Source organism: Pelobates fuscus, chromosome 5 (assembly GCF_036172605.1).
Source record: "Pelobates fuscus isolate aPelFus1 chromosome 5, aPelFus1.pri, whole genome shotgun sequence".
NCBI lineage: Eukaryota > Metazoa > Chordata > Amphibia > Anura > Pelobatidae > Pelobates > Pelobates fuscus.
The window spans coordinates 184719134-184741262 of NC_086321.1; the positions used below are offsets into that span (position 1 = coordinate 184719134).

At 44.4% G+C, this 22129-nt stretch overlaps 1 protein-coding gene across 2 annotated transcripts; it reads right to left on the reverse strand.

Moving 5' to 3' along the window:
* Positions 1–3601: 3601 nt before the first annotated feature.
* LTB4R (leukotriene B4 receptor) lies at positions 3602–21718 on the reverse strand. Of its 2 annotated transcripts, none has more exons than XM_063454837.1 (2): positions 21624–21718; positions 3602–4955 (listed from the first exon to the last, which is right to left on the reverse strand). In XM_063454837.1, the coding sequence occupies exons 1-2, from the start codon at positions 21657–21659 to the stop codon at positions 3876–3878; spliced, it is 1116 nt and encodes a 371-aa protein (XP_063310907.1). In that variant the 5' UTR covers positions 21660–21718; the 3' UTR covers positions 3602–3875. The 2 variants fall into 2 exon arrangements, with proteins under 2 accessions (XP_063310907.1, XP_063310908.1); XM_063454838.1 differs by lacking the exon at positions 21624–21718 and adding an exon at positions 21523–21588.
* Positions 21719–22129: the final 411 nt, after the last annotated feature.

Here is a 22129-nt window from a genome sequence, read left to right on the forward strand (position 1 = left end):
TGTACAATTGCAGTACAATATTCATGATATGATCAGGTATGAATAAGATCATAGCTTTTTTTAACAAGTGGTGCAACCACAATTTATAGAATCAGATAATGACATGACTAATGCAGCCACAATAGAAATGCTGTACGGCTCTATCATAACCTGGTATTTTAACAACTGCTACTTTAAGAAACACTATAGGTAACCAGACTACTATAAAGGGTAAAAAACACTTTTTACACTTACCTCTTTCCAGCGCCAATGTCCCTCAGCACTCGCTCGGTCTCCTCCTCCAGAGATGTCACGCCAGTAGAGGCTATCTTAGCTCTGCAATGTAAGCATTGCAGTTTCTCTGAAACTGCAGTGCAGGACTGGCAGTAAGGTTTTGGGCGCCCTGTGCAAAATATTTTCATAGTGCCTGTGACAAAGTGCCCTTTGCCACTTGTGCCTGGAGGGGACTACTGGCTAGCCTCCTGCCTTCCGACTATGGCCCCAGTGCTGATAGCTGTATTTTACCCTGTGTATTGGCCCCTGTGTTTTTCTGCCGGGGCGTTCGGGACTTTCAGTATGTGAGTAGTGCTACCCCAGATAGCTATGACATGCAGCCTATTTGTTTAACAAAAGACTATGGAAAAGACTTTGGCTTTTGAACTGTATGTATGTGATCTGAGCCATTCGGTAATAATAAGCTATCTGGGGATATGTTGCATGTATATGTTTTATGTAGTAATTGTAACATTGTGTAATTTTATGTATTTTTGTAACCATGTGGTTAATGGAGCCTTGCCTCTGTCCTGGGAGATAATTTGATTACTTCCCAATTATCTCCAGGATAGAGAGGAGGGATTGTGATGTCACTGTGGGAGTGTTTTGTTTGTATTGTCTGTGATTGGCTAATATCCAATATGTGTCCCATTGTTCCATCAGGTCCCCTAGGGCAGTGTCCACCTGGTAGACACTTGCATAAATACCGGGCAGGTAGCCCTCAATAAACCAGACCTACTTGCACCTTTCTTGAAGCCTTGGCTCATGCTTGGGGGAAGGGATACCTACACTCTGGGGATTGCTACAATCACTTACTCCCAGAGTAAGCTCTTGTAAGAGCTTGATTTGTTCCTGCTAGGCTCTCTGGATTTAGGAGAGGTTCACCCACTGGGAGCTGGATCCTGGTCGTGGATCCAGGGTTGGTGAGAGACGGCGAGACCCTGGCGTAGCTGCATCGCTGGAAGTGGGGTCCGCAGTGCTGATGGTGTCGGTTGGAGTGTTCGGAGTCCTCGGCAAGCGCTAGGAGCGTCAATTGGCGGAGGTACTCAGTCGGAGTGCCAGCGGTCTGTCACAGTGCCCCTCCCAGGTCACACCCAACCATCCAATAACGCCTTCCATTTAAACCTGCTATTCTTATTAACTCCCAAACTAATAAATGAAACTTCTAAGTGCAATATAAGTATAATAAGTAGAATTATTAAATAAAACAGCAGTAAACAAACTAGAGTGGTAAACAAAAATTGTCAAACTTAAATACTAACACACTGAGGTGCAGATATACAGTCCTGAAAAATTACGTGTAGTGCAGACCCTTTTATCAAGTGGAGCAGAATAAGGAATTAAAGGGGTTAATGGAGCAGAAGCTGAGAGAAACTGGGACTGGATAGGGAGCTGAAGGGGTTAAGTGAGGAAGAAGCATAGAACAAGTCAGCAGAATAGGGGGCTGATGGGGTTAAAGGGTTTGAAGTAGGGTGTAAGTGGGCAGGATTGGGGGACTGATGAACGTGGTTAAAGGGGCTGGAGCAAGAAGTAATTGGGGCAAGGTGTGTGAATGAAGTAGTGTTTTTGTTTGTTCACACAGATAGTGCCACAACAAAGTGGTAAATTTGTACTTATCATTGACCGTAACCCATTCCCAACTCTAATACCTAGAAGCCCATTACTGCCTCATAGCTTCTTCTCCACCTTGTGTATTTAGCCCATCGTTTGTTCCTCCTCTCCCCCACATCATATATAGTACCCCATTCAAAGCTCCTCCCTTCATAGTCAGGAGCCCATCCTTGTCCTATATAGTACCCCCTATTCTCCTCCTCTCCCCCACAAATAGTAACCCCATGCTCTACTCCTCTTATATAGTTCCCCCCTATTATACTCCTCTCCTCACACACAGAATCCACTAGTATCCTGATCTACCCCAATAGATAGTAACTCAAAATTTTCTCCAAATACATATAACTATTTTCTCCTCTAATCATATTCCGTTAGATAGACTATGATTTCACTCCTTTCCCCACTTCCAGCCCTATCGCAGCATGTTATTAAGCATTTCCTCCATACCTTCCTGAGAACCTTATGGAGTATTCATGTTGTCTGTAGAACTCATAGACATAGAATACATAGACGCCGCACGTCTATGGCATTGCGTGCTGAGCGTCGAGGAATGCGGGCGCCATCTTGGACCGGTCGCCGCTCTACTGAAGCTAATAAAGAACCCTTGGAAAGTCCATCTCACAAAAGGTAAGTGAAGGACTTGGGGCACTTAATACCCCTACCCCTTAATATCCCTACCCCTTAATACCCATACCCCTAGTCCTTAATACCCCTACCCCTAGTCATTAATACCCCTACCCTTACAGTGTTAATACCCCTACCCCAGCACACACAGTGTTAATACCCCTACCCCAGCACACAAAATGTTAATACCCCTACCCCAGCACACTATGTGTATTAACACTGTGTGTGTAGGGGTAGGGGTATTAAGGACTATGTGTGCTGGGGTAGGGGTATTAACACTGTGTGTGCCTGGGTAGGGGTATTATCACTGTAGGGGTAGGGGTATTAATGACTAGGGGTAGGGGTATTAAGGACTATAAGTGCCCCAAGTCCTTCACTTACCTTTTGTGAAATGGACTTTCCAAGGGTTCTTCAATAACTTCAGTAGAGCGCCGACTGGTCCATGATGGCGCCCGCATTCCTCAACGCTCAGCACGCAATGCGGCGTCTAGGTATTCTATGTCTATGGTAGAACTGATCAGGGCCATTCTGTGCGGTTCATGCCGACCTCTGACTCATGATGTCACTTCCCCCGAAACAAGCAGCATGGAGGGGCCCTGAGGAGTTCTACAGGCAACATGTGTCTGCCTGCACTCACTGTCTGATGGAGGATCTGCTCCTGGAGCCTTTGCCTGCTTTATTGCAGCAAGTGAGGTGATGCCCCAGCGTGTGCCTAGCACTGGGGCTACAAGTAAAACCGGGGAACTATTAGCTGTGCCGGCCGCTGGCACCGCTGTTGCTGTGGCGCCCTATGCGGCCGCACAGCTCGCACACCCCTAAGGCTGGCGCTGCTGCAGTGTTTTACATTGCAGGATTAAGGGGACAGGGTCACTCCACCCAGACTACTTCAATGAGATGAAGTGGTCTGGGTGCCTAAAATGTCCATTGAATAACTACAGTTTATGGCAGATATTTACTGACAACATTGAAAACTAAGACTTGGACAATTTTCAAAAACTTTTACTAAAATTTATACCAAACAAAGCTTAAGCATTTTTTTCCCTCTGCAATTTGCCACCTTCTTTGCACATGCAACATTTTAGGAGAAAATATTTAATTCATTTACATACAAGACTGCACTTTTGACATTTTATTCTTAACATAATGCAGACCTTGTCATCAGAATATTTGTGCAAGCTAAATGTTCACTTTATCTTATCCACAGTTGTTATATTAAGCAGAAATTATGTTGAACTCTGCTCCTGATTTTAGTGGAGCAGTGAAAGGACACAACACATATGAAATGTATATCAGAGCACTATTTGTATTGTTTTGCATTGTGTATAGCTGTGTTTCATAATGAGAAAAATAACTTAGAAGATATATTTTCATTGGTGTCATTATTAGAGTTATTCTGTTTGATTGGTGGAAATTGTCTTGCTTTCCTCTGTGATCTCCCGTATCTTTTCCACATCTACTGACTCGTTTCTGCTTCGTTGCCGGAAAACGGAACTGACAGTCCGGAAACTGGAGCTTTCAGAGTGGGACGCCTCTAACAGCTTGGCCATGAATCCTATCCCAGCTGTTCTGATGAAGGAACCTCCAGCAAATGCATAAAGCACAGGGTTGGCACTACTACTGAGGAAGGCCAATGCAGTAACGTTGGGTCGAGCACTTTTAGCTGCATTTTTAAGCTTTAGTTTTGATGTTGTCTCTCCTGATACCTGCAGCATATTGACCAAGTGATAAGGAATCCAGAAAAGAGCAAAGGTTACAATAATTAATATAACTAAGCGGCTTGTCTTACGCTTGCTCTGGAACTGCGCACTACGTAACCGTATACCAATATACACATAGCAGAACACAATAATAGTGAATGGGATTAAAAAACCAAACAAAGTTTCAAAAAGGTACTGAAATATAATGTGTCCAGAACTTTTGTGGTAGGGAATACAGAGTGTCCGATTAGATATAATGAATACATCGCGGTAAAATGGCATCGGGATAGCTAACAATGCTGATAGCACCCACACTGAAAAAGTCAAGCGCAGGACAATTTCCTTTGTTCTTAGCTTTTGAGAAGAAAAAGGTAAAGCTACAGCAAGGAAACGATCCACACTCATAAAAGTAATTAGAAAGATACTGGCGTACATACTTAGACAACTAATGTAATGGCATAATTTACAAACAACATGCCCAAACACCCAACTTCCTGTTGATAGGAGGTGGAGGAAGAATGGAGCAGTGAGTAACAGACTCATGTCGGCTATGGCTAAATGTAAGATTAGGATGCAAGTCACTGAGCGTTTCCGTATTCGTGTCAGCACGGTCCAGATGATGAAGACATTGCCTGGGAAGCCAATGATGAAAGCTAAGGATAGGATGGCTATTCCCAGTTTATGAGAAGATCCAGATGGAGGTGTTGTTTGGTTGTTGAAGTTTGCTGTAGAGAAATTGAGTCCATTTATCATGCTAGACACCGTTGCATTCTATATATAAAGAGATGAGAGAGAAGAAAAGCGTTAGTAAAGACTTAAGGTAAGATACGGCCTCAGATGTAGGAAAAACCTACACTGTTGTTATAGAGAAGGTTACCGAGGTAATAGGGGGCATGAAGCCAATTAACATCAACACTTGAAAAATAGAAAAAGTGAGGTTAGGTCTCCAAATAAAAATTAGATGGGACCCACCTCACTGGAATTACTTCTATTGTTAAAATATCATAAATGGTAATAGATTTTATTGAAAACCAAATACACATAACAAAAACAAATCCACGTAAAAAAGGTGTAAAAACAACCCACCGTGTATAAGACAAAAAATCACAGCAATACTCCTTTAAAAACCTGGGGTAGGAATACTCATATACATGTGTATATATGGAGATCAGTATCTGTAGTATATACTATTGGATTAAACCAGAATATGTAGACAGATCTCCCATATGTTAAAAGGCCATTAGGCCTGTATTTGAGGGAGGAGTTGTGTCCCCTATTTAAACCCTGAGCCCCTACTCACCTCTGCCATTCACGTTGATTGTCTCCCCATAGCAACCAGCACTTCCGGTCTGAGATACCCACCAAAAAGTTTCTGTTGCTGCAGTATCCACTGCCTCCGACCTCCGGTCCTGCCACCCGGCTTCTCCACAGACGCTTTACCTGGCTTACATTCATGAGACCCGGCACGTAAGTGCCATGTGGGAAATAACATTCCGTTATTTCCCACGTTTGGGCCTAAAAACGCGGGGATAGGCTCCATTCTTATGCTTACTTATCCGTTCGTGAAGTGTCATCCGTTCGTGCAGCAAATTTGTCGACCGCTGCCTGTTACAATTCACACGATATCCCTGTTCAATTGATAATAGCTTACTATATCGTTCGTTCATACTATACGAATTGCATGACAGCCGGCAGGGGAGTAAGAGAGGACCCGGGCGCTCAGCCTGCAGCTCATCCGGGTCCTACTCTCGCAAGCACGAAGCGCTGCCGTGGTAACCAAATCTCGCGAGAGTGAACTTTAACCCTGGAACTACGGGCTAGAGTTCTCTCTCACCACTGTGACCACCAGGGATCAGGTAAGAAGGGAGGGGGGACATAAATGTATTTATTTTTATAAATTCTATTTATTTTTATTTTTTATAAAAATGCCCCCCTACACTCCTCACGACACATTCACACACTGCCCCCTATACACATTGCCCCCATACACACACATACTGCCCCCACATACACTGCCACACACACACACACTGCCCCCACACACACATACACTTCCCCCCATACACACACTGCCCCCCCACACACATACACTTCCCCCCATACACACAATTACCCCACACACACATACACTGCCCCCCATACACACACTGCCCCCACACACATACACTGCCCCCATACCCACACTGCCCCCACACACATACACTGTCCCCCCCACACACACTGCCCCCACACACATACAATGCCCCCCATACACACACTGCCCCCCCACACACATACATTGCCCCCATACACACACTGCCCCCACACACATACACTGTCCCCCCACACACACACTGCCCCCCACACACATACACTGTCCCCCCACACACACACTGCCCCCACACGCACTGCCCCCATACACACATACACTGTCCCCCCACACACACACTGCCCCCACACGCACTGCCACCACACACACATACACTGCCCCCTACACACACACTGCCCCCCCACACACACATACACTGACCCCACACACATACACTGCCCCCCATACACACACTGTCCCCACTTACACTGTCCCCCCGTACACACACTGCCCCCCACACACACCATACACATTCACACACTGCCCCCACACACACATACACTGCCCCCCATACACATACACTGTCCCCCCCGTACACACACTGCCCCCCATACACACCATACACATTCACACACTGCCCTACACACACACATATACACATTGCCCCACACACACATACACAGCACCCCATATGCACATTGCCCCACACACCCTACACATTCATACACTACACCCCACACACAAACACACACACTGCACCCCTCACACATTCATTCCACCACTCACACACACCACTGCTCCTATGCCCTACTACAGCCCCATATCCCAGCAGACCCCAGGTAAGTTGTAAAACTGTTCTTAAATGGTTTGACTACTCTGGGAGGGGGTCCCGGCACTCCTGGCACCATAACCACTACACAGAGCTGTAGTGGTTATTGTGCATGGATTATTTCTTTAAATAATCTAAAAGTGCCCCTCCCAAGATCACTCTCTGGATCCGCCACTGCTACTGCATCGGCATAGCGCTCGATGCTTGTTTCGGCGAGAATGTCCACCTTTCTCAAGAGTTGGTAGGCATCTGAACCGTGTCTATTATAAGGGAGAAGGGGGAAGTGAAACTCCTCGCTGGAACCAACCAATAGCGTGAACAGGGGAGTAAACTGTGGACGGTTCAAACATCTCCTCCCAACTCCACCTGGTATTAGCAAGGTGCACACACACATGGCAAAATTAGGTGTGTTTAAATTCCGATCAGGGCCGGACTGGGAGAAAAATTCGGCCCGGGCATTTTTTTATTCCAGCGGCCCACTAAGAAGGGGGCGGGTCAGAGGAGGTGTGTTTTGTCATCACTAATGACAAGCACGCCCCCTCTCAAAGTGAGCATGTTGGGGCAGACCATGCGCAGAGCTCTGCTGAAGAGCTCTAGCATGAGAAAAAAAAAACTTTTTTATTTGTTCTGCACAGTGCAAGCAAATTTAATAACATGCTTGCACTGTGTTTCCTTGCAACTTGTCTCTGGTGTCTCTATAACTGGATACCAGGAGACAAAAATGCCAGGAAAGAGTATTGTGCATGTGTTTGGAGTCTGCTTGTGGTATTGCGTGTGTGTAGAGTGAGCTGATTGTGGTGTGGTATTGTGTAATAAGGTTAGTTTTAGACATGTTGTGCCTGTGGTGTAATGTGATGCATATGTGGCTAGGGGCTGTAGAGAATGTATGTAAAGGGGATGTAGCATGTGTGCAAACAGGCTATAGAGTGTGTGTATAGGTGATGTAGTGTTTGTAGAAAGTGTGTGTTTAGGGGTGTAGTATGTGTTTGCTTACAAGGAATCTAGTGTGTGTGTGTGTGTGTGTGTGTGTATAGGGGATTCAGAGTGTATATGTTAAGAGTGTAGTGTGTGTGTGTGTGTGTGTGTGTGTGTGTGTGTGTATGTGTATAGGAGTCTAGTGTGTGTTTGAAGGACCCAGAATGTGTAGGAGATCTAGTGAGTGTGTGTTTATAACGGATTCAGAGTGTATATAGGGATCTAGTGTTTATATGTGTGTAGATGATCCAGAGTTGGGTAAGGGATCTAGTGTGTGTCTGGAATGTAATGTGTTTAGGGGTGCAGTATGTGTGAGGGGTGCTGTGTGTGTGTGTGTGTATGTATATATATGTGTGTGTTTGGAACTATTGTGTATGTGTGTGGTGCAGTGTGTTGGGGGGGTTCTGTGTGTATGTGAGGGGTGCAGTATGTGTGCGTGATGGATGCTGTGTGTGAGGGGTGCTGTGTGTGAGGGTGCGGTAAGTGGTATGTGAGGGTGCGGTAAGTGGTGTGTGTGAGAATGCTGTGTGTGATGTGTGTAAGAATGTGGTTGTGAGAGTGCTGTGTGTGACAGTGCTGTTTGTAATGTGTGTGAGAGTGCTGTGTATGATAGTGCTGTGTATGATGGGTGTGAGAGTGCTGAGTGTGATAGTGCTGTGTGTGAGAGTGCTGAGTGTGATGTGTGTAAGAGTACTGTGTACGATGTGTGTGAGAGTGCTGTGTGTGATGGGTTAGAGAGTGCTGTGTGTGAGAGTGCTGTGTATGATGTGTGTGAGAGTGATGTGTGTGAGAATGCTTTGTGTGATGGGTGTGAGAGTGCTGTGTGTGATGGGTTAGAGAGTGCTGTGTGTGAGAGTGCTGTGTGTGAGAATGCTGTGTGTGATAGTTGTGAGAGTGCTGTGTGTTATGTGGGTGAGAGTGCTGAGTGAGTGCTGAGTGTGATGGGTGTGAGTGCTGAGTGTGATGGGTGTGAGTGCTGTGTGTGATGGGTGTGAGAGTGCTGTGTGTGATGGGTGTGAGAGTGTCGAGTGTGATAGTGCTGTGTGTGAGAGTGCTGAATGTGCGAGTGCTGAGTGTGATGTGTGTAAGAGTACTGTGTGTGATGTGGGTGAGAGTGCTGAGTGTGATGGGTGTGTGAGTGCTGAGTGTGATGGGTGTGAGAGTGCTGAGTGTGATGGGTGTGAGAGTGCTGAGTGTGATGGGTGTGAGAGTGCTGTGTGTTATGTGGGTGAGAGTGCTGAGTGTAAGAGTGCTGAGTGTGATGGGTGTGAGTGCTGAGTGTGATGGGTGTGAGTGCGGTGTGTGAGAGTGCTGTGTGTGATGCGTGTGAGAGTGCTGTGTGTGATGGGTGTGAGAGTGCTGTGTATGATGTGGGTGAGAGTGCTGTGTGTGATGGGTGTGAGAGTGCTGTGTGTGATGGGTGTGAGAGTGCTGTGTATGCTGTGGGTGAGAGTGCTGTGGGTGAGAGTGCTGTGGGTGAGAGTGCTGGGGGTGATGGGTGTGAGAGTGCTGGGTGTGAGAGTGCTGAGTGTGATGGGTGTGAGAGTGCTGAGTGTGAGAGTGCTGAGTGTGATGGGTGTGAGTGATGGGTGTGAGAGTGCTGAGTGTGATGGGTGTGAGTGATGTATAAATGTTAGAATGGATTTTGTGTGTAGGGGGGGGTAAACAAATAAAATAACAGGCATTATGTCCCCCCCTCCCTTCTTACCTTTAGCCTGGGAGGGGGGGACTGGTTCCTGGGACTGGGAGGCAGAGTGGCAGTGTTCCCTGGTGGTCCTCGTGGTGAGTGAACTCTAGCCTGCGGGCTAGAGCTCACTCTCGCGAGATCCGGTCGTTGCCATGGCAACGCTCCGGATCTCGCGAGAGGAACCCGGCGGAGCTGCAAGTTAGAGCTCCGCCGGGTCCTCTCTCCGGGCAGGCTGTCTCCCTCCCTCTCTCCCCGCCGGCGGCCGCATTGGATAGCATGTGGGCCGGTGAGGGAGATCTTTGATCTCCCCACCGGCCCGACATGGAATACAGCGGGGCCGGCGCTCGGATAGTGCCGGCCCTGCATAAACCGGCAGGGGAAGTCCTGGGACCTTCCCCTGCCGGCCTCGGCCCCACGGCCATCGCGGCCCACCGGGCATTTGCCCGGTGTGCCCGATGGCCAGTCCGGGCCTGATTCCGATATAGTTACTATATAGAGGGGAGTATTTTCAATTGCTGCATGGTAAATGCCATCACAGACAGGCATCCCCCTTGGGATAAAGAGAAGAATCAAGGCAAAGTAAACCATCAAGCAATCAAAAGATTGGGTTACTTGATAGTTAAAAGATTTTTACTGCGGGGTAGGGTAGCCCTTAAACTATGGGATGGCAAATGGTGAGTTTGTCATCCAATACCTCACGTGGTTTGGACCCACTGTGCAGATGCTTTTTTATCAACGGGTGAAAAGGATCTACATTAAATGAAAAGTATACTGTAAAGCTGTACACTGTATATATATCATCAACTAATGAAGTAAACAAAAAAAAAAGTGTACATGTACTAAGTGAAGTTAAAAGACTATTTAAAATTCTGTAGTGTACAGCTTGTTTCCTCACAGAAAATGGGTTATCCATTCGATCAAACCGATATGGTCATTATCCACACCGAGTGTTATATAAAGAGCGGTAATATACGGTATTCATCCGATTTACTTCTAGATGTCTACATAAAGTCAGAATAACCGTATACATGATAAAGATCTGATTTCAACATTAAAGAATAAACAAAGAAAATAGGCTATGCAATATTTACAAATATACATAATTCAATTCTCCAAATATATAGGGATACCAGAATCCACATAGGGTTAGATCAAATAAAGGGGGCGAAAGAGAAGCCTTCATTTAGACCTAGACGATTGAGGGTTTTTAATTTGTAAATCTATCTACATTCTTTTTAATGTAGAATTTTATCAACCTCCTCCCCCCCCCCCCCCCCCCCCGACTTTGGTCCCGTTTGGCCAGCTCTAGGCTACAGAATCTTATATCCTTAGATAGGCCCCTGTGGCATTCTTTGAGGTGTCTTGAAACGGGAGTTTCTAAGCAATTCTTTGGGGACCTCACATGTTCCTTTATATGTTCTTTAACCCCTTAAGGACACATGACATGTGTGACATGTCATGATTCCCTTTTATTCCAGAAGTTTGGTCCTTAAGGGGTTAAAGAGGCGCAGCTGCAGGTTAGCAGATAAACCAGTTCAGCAGTGTTACAATTAAATAAATGTGTCACCCTAAAGGTGTGCAGTCCCTCACTGTCTGTCACTGATTTCGAGTCTCGTAGGATATACTTACAGGTGACACACCTACCACACATGTAGGTACCACAAGGAGGATTTCCACCTAACCAGGTGAGTGATGGATTTGGTTTTGGCTGCAAATGGCTTGGGACTAAAAAAAAAATTGCGACCTCTACGTGCAGTTATGGTTACTTGTGGGCCCAAAACCTCCTTTAGGTGAGTATCGTTGAGTAAAATAGGCAAAAATCATTGCATCGACCTTTTAACCTCATTCCATCCTGAGTCAAATCTCCTCCTTGGGAGTGGTCTGCCAAAAGGTCATCTCTGTTGGCTTCCAGGACCCTCTTATAAGCCTTTTTAAAGCACCTGTTAGGGTACCCTTTCTCTCTAAGCTGCTGTCTAAGCATGTTGGCCTTGTCCTGGAAGTCTTTGATGCTACTACAATTCCTCCGTATCCTTAGATACTGTCCAACCAGTATACCCTGTTTCAAGGGTCTCGGATGGAAGCTATCCCATTTTAAGAGGGCAATGGAGGCTGATGGCTTCCTATACAGGGACGTCTGGACAGAACCATCCCCAGATATGTAGATAGTTAGGTCTAGGAAGCTCAAGGAGGGACCACCAAACTCCGCTGCAAATCTCAAATTGTCATCATTTACATTTAAAATAGAAACAAAGTCATTAAATTCATCAGATGTGCCCTATTAGGACATCATCTATATAGCGATGCCATGCAAGAATCCTAGGTATAAAAGCAGCCAATGAGACTGATTTTTTAATTTGTTCCTCCTACCACCCCAGGTGGAGGTTGGCATATGAGGGAGCACAAGCCGTCCCCATAGCAGTACCCCTCACCTGGTGGTAGAATCTATTATGGAACAGAAAGTAATTATGTGACAAAATGAAATTAAGGAGTCTCAGTGCAAAAGCTGTATGTGGTTTGTAATATCCCTCTGTCATGAGAAATGGATGAGTATAAGGACTCTACATCCAAACTACACAGAATTTGTTTACGTTATGTGTATTTGGTTTTCAATAAAGTCTATTACCATTTATGATATTTTAACAATAGAGGTAATTCCAATGAGGTGGGTCCCATCTAAATTTTATGTGGAGACCTAACCTTACTTTTTCTATTTTTCAAAAGACTTAAGGTATGCTTTATTAAATTATGTAACTATGACAAATTTAGAACATTCCACAAACAAATGCCAAATATATGTAATTTAGCAACAATGATTTAGCTGTATAAGACTCAGATATTAATTATTAAAGGAGCACTATAGTGTTAGGAGCACAAACATGTACTCCTGACACTGTAGTGTTACACTAAGTATTTAGGATACTGGCCCCCTGTGCAATACATGGTAAATGTGGTTTTTACTCACATTTTCTCCAACGCCATGTCAGTCTCACTGTGTTGGTTATGCATGGCTCCGCCTTCATGGCATCAAACTTGATGATCTCAGCCAATCCAATCCTTTCCCATAGGCTATTGGGAGGCTATTGCACGTGCGTGGCAAAACACAGCGCTGCACCAATCAGCATCTCCTCATAGAGATGCATTGAATCAAAGCATCTTTATGGGTAACATATAGCGCTTTTAAAGGACCGCTATAGTGCCAGGAAAACAAACTAGTTTTCCTGGCTCTACAGGGACTTTGTGTGTCCCCCACCCTCTGGGTCCCCCTTCCGCCAGGGTCCCTCGGCGCTGGGGACTCTCCTTCCTCTTCCGAAGTCATCCGCTGAATGCACATGCACGGCAAGAGCCACGCGCGCATTCAGTCAGTCCATAGGAAAGCATTTCTCAATGCTTTCCTATGGACTCTGGTGTCTTCTCACTGTGAAAATCACAGTGAGAAGCGCGGAAGCGCCTCTAGCGGCTGTCAATGAGACAACCACTAGACGCTGGATTAACCCTAATGTAAACATAGCAGTTTCTCTGAAACTGCTATGTTTACAGCTGCAGGGTTAACCCTAGATGGACCTGGCACCCAGACCACTTCATTGAGCTGAAGTGGTCTGGGTGCCTATAGTGGTCATTTAAGAAGAACGTGGAGATTCTGAACATCAGTTCAGGCTAGGAAACCACTACTGCAGTCTGTGTAACTGCCACTAGAGGTGCTACTATGCAGCAATGTAAACGCTATCTTTTCCCACTTTTAATCCAGCCCAGAGTTTCTGTGGCTGTCCAATCACAGACTTCCCAATGCAGCTAAATAAGAAGTCTTTGCAAGGCAGGTGCTCTGGACAATTGTCTGTCTTTTGAGTTTAGTTCACTGAGCTAAAAATCAGTGTTTAATGATTGTCCCCTAGCCATCAATCATCTTTTTCCCACCAATTATCCCTTTTTTTAGCACCACGAATGGAATGCAGAATCACAAATAAAAATGAACCTACTTGCCTATGGCGCAAGTTGTTTGGGTTTGGAATTACCAGATTTTACTAATTTCATGACTTAAAGTTATAATTTTATTAAAGGACACGGAGGCGGTTATTATGCTTATTTCTTTCTTTATTACTCAGCAGCAAAGAAAGGATACTGTCATATTCATAGAAAAAAATACTTTAACATATACCCTCACAGGGTTACCACATGACAATACATCAAATAAGAATGCTCTCTGTATCATAAACCCCATGTGACCTAAGCCACTCCTCTTTCTTGCTGATGCCGACAAAAAACTCAGTTCAAGAAAACCTATGGTCAACGTTGAACCGAAATATCAACTCATTGGGTAGATAAACTGGAACTCCGTGGGAGATGGGTCCTCCATTTAAAACATGAAAAGAACCAATGCACAATGGTGCCAAATCCGATTATGAGGCTGAAAGGAACAACTGGTAAAATATGTTTTTGGACAACAAAATAATACATCATTAAATAGAGTAATAAATCCAAAGTAAGCAGAATCGTAACTTACAAGAACCCTCAATAAGTGCATATGCCGTAGTATCATAATTCCATTAGCAAATAAAAGAAGCATATGAGGGAGGGCGCCAACATGCATCAGGTGGGATAATACTCGCCTCCGTGTCCTTAATAAAATCATGACATTACGTCATGAAATTAATAAAATCTGGTAATTTTATTAAAGGACACGGAGGCTCATATTATGCTAGTTCAAAGCTGTGAAACCACTACATCAGAAAAATGAGAAACTGGACGAAAATAAAATTCTCAAAAAGTGGATTCACAGGACCAATCAACAGCCATAGGAGATCTTCTAATCTGCATGCCTTGGTGAAAGTTTTAGATGCCATGGCTCCCCTGACAGAATGTGCCCCGTACTCTGAAGTGTTGATGCCAGCCAACGTCATGATCCATTTGACCCAACGAGATAAGGTGACACCTAGAAACAGGATGATGAGGTTGTCGAATAGAAGTCCAAAATTCATATTCTTTGAGACAGTTCACTGGACATAGTTTTATATTCTGATGGAAAGCTGGGTAGAAGACTGAGGTGATAGATGGTTTCTTACGTCTTTAAATATCAAACGAGACATCCCCAGGAGTAAAGGCGCGTGCAGAAATGTCATCAGGTACACGTTTACATGAGATCAGGCAAAACAGCATCACCAGCTTTGCCGTGAGTTGTTTGAGTGAGAGGTCTTGATTCATTGGCCAATTTCAAACAGCAGGAGGACAAGGTCCACATCCCAAAGTGAGGAGTGCCTGGGTTGGGGTGGACGTGCGGACTGAGTGGGTTCTATGACCGACTTGTCCCAGTTGATGAGGAAGTCAAGGTTTCAGAGTAAAGTCCTTGTCCACCTTAAATGTTGGTGGAGTAAGAGTGGGTCTTGTGCCATCACAAGTATATTGTCCAAGTATATAATCAGACGAACCCCTCTGCTTCACAGGAGGGCCACTACAGGTCTCATGAGCTTCGTGAAGCACCAAGGGGCTGATGAGAGACCGAAGGGCAAACACAGGAAATGCCACATGGTTGTCTCCCACCAAAATTGGATGAAACGTTGGCAGCCTTTGGCCATCGGCACAGTGAGGTAAGCATCCTGAAGGTCGAGCTTGACCATTCAGTCTCCTAGGAGGAGTAAGTCTCAGAGGGAGTGAATACCTTGGTGGCTAAAGCCATATTGGCATTACCGATCAAACATATTTGATTCGCTGGATTCAACGCCTGATGGCCAGCAAGTTTGTGGGAGTACCACCAGCCAAGGCAGTTTCAACCATTTCGAATATTTTTGTACTGGGTCCAAGGACATCCAGTACTTTGTCTTGGCAGTTGCAACGGGAGAAATCTAGGCCTTTCTTGGCCTTCCAACCAGACTTACCCAAAAATTGGGCGATCTTAGGGCCCACGTCTGTAGTGACGCATGTCAAGTCTGGAATCGTGGGCCGTGGGAATTCTGCCTGCAGTTTGTTCTATGCCACTTTATCAAGAAGTTTCCTGATATGCGCAGCGATATACTTTGACACTTAGTCCAGTGGGAACCACTCTGAAGATCTTGCATGTTGCAAGGTATACGGATCAAAAAGTGGTTCACCCTGAGGATCAAGGAGGGTGGAGTAATCCACACCATTCTTAGGGTCATCCCCAGACATGGAAAAAGGCCCATGGAGAGGAAAAAATGTACCTGAATTATATCTGAATTATAATAGTCCTCATCGTTAGACTCGCTCAATGCCTCCTCCTGTTCCGACTCTGATTCGGATGATTCTATTAGGGCTTTTGCCCTTTTCAAACTCCTCACCGATTTTTCCCGGTGGGTGGCTCTTAGTTGTGGTGCGACCACATCATCTTTGACCGGACATTCTCTGTCTGACTGTATAATTCTGGAGGTGTCCTCGTCTAAATGACGGGATTTCTTGGCTGCTTTACGCCCACTGGCAGTCGCCAGCTTATTCTCTGGGGGATTAGGAGAGATGTGGGTAGAGGTCCTTTGGGCGGACATAAGGGTATGACTGATAGAATTGGACAAAGTGTCCGACATGGCCCCCATACCATAGCCGAATAAATGGCTTGAGTCACCGACTTAGTCATAGTAGCATCCAGGAGGGAATGAAGCTCTTCCGAGTTCAATTGCTCCTGTGAGGCTCCATTAGCATTAGTCAGGCTAGGGGGGCTGGGTACAACCTGGGGCGTAATGGGCCTAGTGGCACAACCGGAAGCACCATTAGTGGCAGTTCCCAAATCCTTCTGTGCCTGTATATAAGTTAAAGAATGTACAGAAATATGTACTAGAAAACAATAGCCAAATTGCAGGGAAACAGAAGTATAGTGTAGTGTAATTACATAGGCTAAGCAGGGGTGCTACCTGACCAAATTAAAACACACACTACTAAGACAATCTGAAAAAGGCAAAGCTCACCAAATGTTCCTTCAGGAATAGCTCCTGGAGATCACTGGTGAGCTGCCCAGTCTCTTAGCCAACCAATCGGCACACACCCACCCCCAGAACCAGCGAAAAGCCAGGGAAACAAACTGCAGCAAAATAGCCAACCACAATATGGTGACCGCGATGCGGACTTGCGATGTGCACTTGCGATCTGTGCATGCGCAAGCGGCGCCAGCCGCGAACCGGCGGGATTCAGAGGAAACTTGGATGGGGAAAGAAAGAAACATAGAAACATAGAAACATAGAATGTGATGGCAGATAAGAACCATTCGGCCCATCTAGTCTGCCCAATTTTCTAAATACTTTCATTAGTCCCTGGCCTTATCTTATAGTTAGGATAGCCTTATGCCTATCCCACGCATGCTTAAACTCCTTTACTGTGTTAACCTCTACCACTGCAGCTGGAAGGCTATTCCATGCATCCACTACCCTCTCAGTAAAGTAATACTTCCTGATATTATTTTTAAACCTTTGTCCCTCTTATTTAAGACTATGTCCTCTTGTTGTGGTAGTTGTTCTTCTTTTAAATATAGTCTCCTCCTTTACTGTGTTGATTCCCTTTATGTATTTAAATGTTTCTATCATATCCCCCCTGTCTCGTCTTTCCTCCAAGCTATACATGTTAAGATCCTTTAACCTTTCCTGGTAAGTTTTATCCTGCAATCCATTAACCAGTTTAGTAGCCCTTCTCTGAACTCTCTCTAAGGTATCAATATCCTTCTGAAGATACGGTCTCCAGTATTGCGTACAATACTCCAAGTGAGGTCTCACCAGTGTTCTGTACAATGGCATGAGCACTTCCCTCTTTCTACTGCTAATACCTCTCCCTATACAAGCAAGCATTCTGCTAGCATTTCCTGCTGCTCTATTACATTGTCTGCCTACCTTTAAGTCATCAGAAATAATCACCCCTAAATCTATCAAATATTCTGTACAGGACAGAGAGAAAACCTCCGTAAGGGAGGCTGCTAACTGCCCCAGAGTATCTGGTTATAAACAACCCGACCGAGGTAGAGTAGGGGGTTGTAAGGGAGGGAAAATAGGACCAAAGGAAAAACATACAAGAGCCAGCAGTGCTCTCAATTCTAAACAGTAGCAAGCAAAGGGAGAACAATGCACATGATAAACAGTATGGAGAAAAACATAAATTAGACACACATTACACCAAAATAACTGGTATAAGGCAGAGAGAAATTGAATTGTACTTAGCTGAGGAGGAAGCAGCAAAGAAAGAGGAGTGACTTAGGTCACATTGGCGTTTATGATACAGAGAGCATTCTTATTGGATGTATTGTTATGTGTTAACCCTGTGAGGGTATACGTTAACGTTTTTTTTTCTATGAATATGCCAGTATCATTTCTTTGCTGCTGAGAAATAAATAAAGAGATAACCATAATATGAGCCTCTGTGTCCTTTAATAAAATCAGCTACACTTGGCTTGGAGTTTGTAAATTTGGTAGATCAGCTCAAATTTGGACAAATTGTAGTTCAGAACAAAACAAATCTCCAAGTCTACACTTATTTATCTTTGTCTTTGTAAAACAAGGTCATGTTTAGTGTCATGTAAGATAGCTAATGGCCACCTGTAAGGCGACCTAGGCAGCCGCCTAGGGCGCAACTTATCAGGGGGCGCCGGATCCCTGTCCCCGCTGCGCCTCCTCATGCTGCGCCGCCTGAGCGCTTTTACAAGCCTCAGGCGGCACAGCACTGCTGCATGGAGGGCGGCCGGTTTTGAGTGACCGGTAGGAGGGAAGCGCAGAGCGCTCCCTCCTGCCGGTCTCTCCATGTAGCGTGGCCGGGCGGCGCAGAACGCGGGACAGGAACCTCTGTTTCCTGTACCCGGCCGCCGGCGGAATGACAGGAAGTGCTCACTCAGTGAGCATTTCCTGTCATTCCACCGGCGGACGGGTACCGGAAACAAAGGTTCCTGACCCGCGTTCTGCGCCGCCCGGCCACGCTACATGGGCAGGAGGGGAGGGTAAGGACCACTAGGGGAGGGAGGGGGGGTATAAGGACCACGAGGGGGGTATAAGGACCACAAAGGGGGGGTATAAGGACCACTAGGGGAGGGAGGGAGGGGGGATAGAAGGACCACTAGGGGAGGGATGGGGGGGGGATAAGGACCACTATGGGAGGGAGGGGGGGATAAGGACCACTATGGGAGGTAAGTAGGCAATCCAATATATTATTAGTGGCACTAATCTCTAATTTACCTCACATTAAATGGATACTATAGTCACCAGAAGCACTACAGCATAATGTAGTGGTTCTGGTGTCTATAGCCTGTGCCTGTAGGCTTTTTAATGTAAACACACTGTCTTTTCAGATAAAAGACACTTTGTGAAGACTGGCGTTGGCCCATATGGCAGAGCATATGGACGGGGCATTGTGATGTCACATGGTGGGCAGGACATATGGGGGCGGCAAAAATTTTTTTGCCTAGGGCGGCAAAAATCCTTGCACCGGCCCTGCTAATGGCCCAGCTAGACTTATATGGAACTGACATGACCACAATAGAAAAAGTCAGCTCCTGGATCTCTGTGGTCCTCTTCCCTTTAATGATGCATGATGTTAGGAGTCAGCAAACTGTGTTGCTGTAAAGAGGATATGATGTAAATCCATTCAACTAATTACTATCTCCCTCCCCCCAAAAAAACATCTAAAATCTTACATCATATTTAACTTTTTTGTCCTATTTCAAATTTTCCTGACCATCCATGACAAGAAAGAAGAGACTCTGGTTTGGGTTGTTAAAGCTGCCTACCTGCACTACAAACAAGCTAGAGACCTTACCTTTTTTCCTACACAAATCCTGCCTGTTGCCTGTTCATCTGTAGAAGAATAGTGTAATGCTGCAGCCAACAACATCTGCATGCAAGTGGCCCCTGGGGGAAACGGCCCCCCTTGTCAGCCTTTCCTTCCTCCCGGCATTTCAAACAGACAAAAAGGGATACTTTCATTTTAGGGGTGTGAATGGGGGTGTGGAAGGGGCAGTGTTATTTTGAGAAATTGTAGGTGATTTAATAATAACCATTTATGAAGCTAAAATGTACTTGAGAACAAGAACAATGTGTTTTATTTACACAGGCTGATTTTTAAACAGTTTTTAAACAATCAGCAACGTTTTGACCTAAACAGCATTTTTAAAGCTTGAAAAAGACCATTTAGGGTCAAATGTTGCTGAGTGTTGGGTTTCATTAAATCTTGTCTCATCAATCAATTCCCTGGAATGCCTGCACCTTTTTTCTCTTATACCTACCATTATTGGGACCTGGTGCTGGTTACTGGTTTGGTTGCACCCAGGATTAAATATTTTGGATTAAGTGCAGTTCTGAATTTGGTTTTGTCAGTGCGTGTGTGTCTGTTAGTGAATGTGTGTGTCTGTCAATGAATGTGTGTGTGTCTGTCAGCGTGTGTCAAATCAGTATGCGTGTCAGTAAGAGTGTCTGTCAGTGTATGTGTCTATCAGTAAGTGTGTCTGTCAGTGTTTGTTAAAGCAGTGAGAGTGTGTGAGTGATTGAGTGTGTGCCAGTGCCCTTTGTGTGTTAATGTGTGTGTGTCAGTGTGTTCCGTATTTAAATTGTAAATGTGTGTGTTTGTCAGTGTCCTCTGGTTGTAAATTTTTGTATGTCAGTTTCCTCAGTGTGTAAATGTGTGTATGACTGTCCTCTGGGTTTAAATGTGTGTGTGTGTGTATGTCAGTTCCCTTTGTGTGTATATGTCAGTGTCTTACGTGTGTAAACGTGTGTGTGTGCCAATGTCATCTGTAGGGGTGTGTGTGTCCATATCCTCTGTGTGTAACTTTGTGTCAATGTCATCTGTGTGTAAATGTTTGTGTGTCAGTGTCCTCTATGTGTAACTGGGTACCAGTGTCTGCTGTATGTGTCAGTGTCCTCTGTGTGTAAATGTATATGTTTCAGCATCCTCTGTGTATAACATTATGTGAGTATTATATTTTCATTTTGTGAATTTTATACTTTTGATTAATAGTTCATACAAACCTCCTTACATACACAATATTCATGTGGAATGGGTACTTGCTTTTTTTTTTTAGACTTGTTAGCAATTTAAAGTGATTTCCAAATTTTAAGCAAAAATAACCAAACCGAAAATTCTGCTGCTTTGGATCATTTTTCTTGACTATTGTTCCCTACATTTTGAAATTCGCTTTAGTGAATAATCCTATTATAATATTAAACCATTCTCATCAACTGAAGAAGGTAAATTGATTAGATTGGTAATAACACACAGTTCATAATAGTAAGAATATTAAAATACAAAGTAAATATCAGCATTCTAACAGTTTATTAACTAAATATTCTGCAGCATTTTACATTTTACGGTGGATTTTATAAAACAGCCGGTAGTTGCCAAACAAAATAATATTTTTTACAGGAATACAAGGTGGGGAGATTCCATGAGCCACTATCAGTTTTTATGCTGAAATAAATTTGTTTATTATCCTAGTATTAAAAATACTAAGATTGCTCAATTTTATCTTGAGCATAAAATTGTCACATGGCATAATCTTAATAGCAAAGTCAGATTTCATATATTGAATACCTAGATAAGGGGTAGATTTCAACATTCCAAATGTTATGGACTACATCTCCCATAAGGCTCTTACAGCCATAATGCTGGCAAAGCATCAAGTAGATGTCCAGAAGTTGCCAACCCCTGACACTAATATGCCTTCCAAAGTCAGGCTGCACAAGAAGCAGATCAAAGACAATGGTGAAACCCTTTAATAACTCTCCAAAATGTGAATTATCCACTACTAATATAGAGTAACCAGGTTTTGGAGTTATACATTCAATAGTTATATTAAGGGTTCTGGGTGTCATACCTACATAGGTTGAATAATGAGAGCATCCTGGTATGCCTGCTGCTGGACTGCCTCCACCCATTCCAATCCATACTCTACAATAATAAATAGATGGTACTTACTGTTCCAGTCATTGTGATATCCTCACTCTCAAACATGAGAAGATGAAAATACCTCACTTCCTGAATTACTAGTGAGTTTGTGGAGCAAACTGTTCTTCTCCTTCAGGTTTACATAAGAACACAGGCAGGATATTACTAATAGTTACATTATTTTACACGATACAATGCATTTCCGTCTGTTTCAGGAAGAGTAAGAAGATCTGCTTTACAGGCAGTGTTGAAATATTTCACCAAGACAAATAGGAAAAAATAAATAAATGAAATAATACATTTTGTAGCATAGACTGGACTAAAAAAAAAGATTCAGACTTATTCAGTTGTTTTGGATAAGTAAAAAGTTCAAGTGAAGTCAAATTGATTGACTAGCCATTTGTGAAGAAAACTGCTTCTCCTCTCCCGCCCCAACATTTTTTCTATCTTTTACCCCTCTCTTTTCTGTGTTGTCCCAGAGTAATGTCCTTTTTTCCTCCTCCATAGATCCTCATTAGTATCACATGTATGTCCAC

Excerpts from the sequence above, each read along its gene's own strand:
- LTB4R (XM_063454837.1), bottom strand. The coding sequence starts at position 21,659 with ATGTTTGAGAGTGAGGATATCACAATGACTGGAACA. Across the intron at positions 4,956-21,623 it reads ATATCACAATGACTGGAACA|AATGCAACGGTGTCTAGCAT; the intron begins GTAAGTACCATC and ends CTTTATATATAG.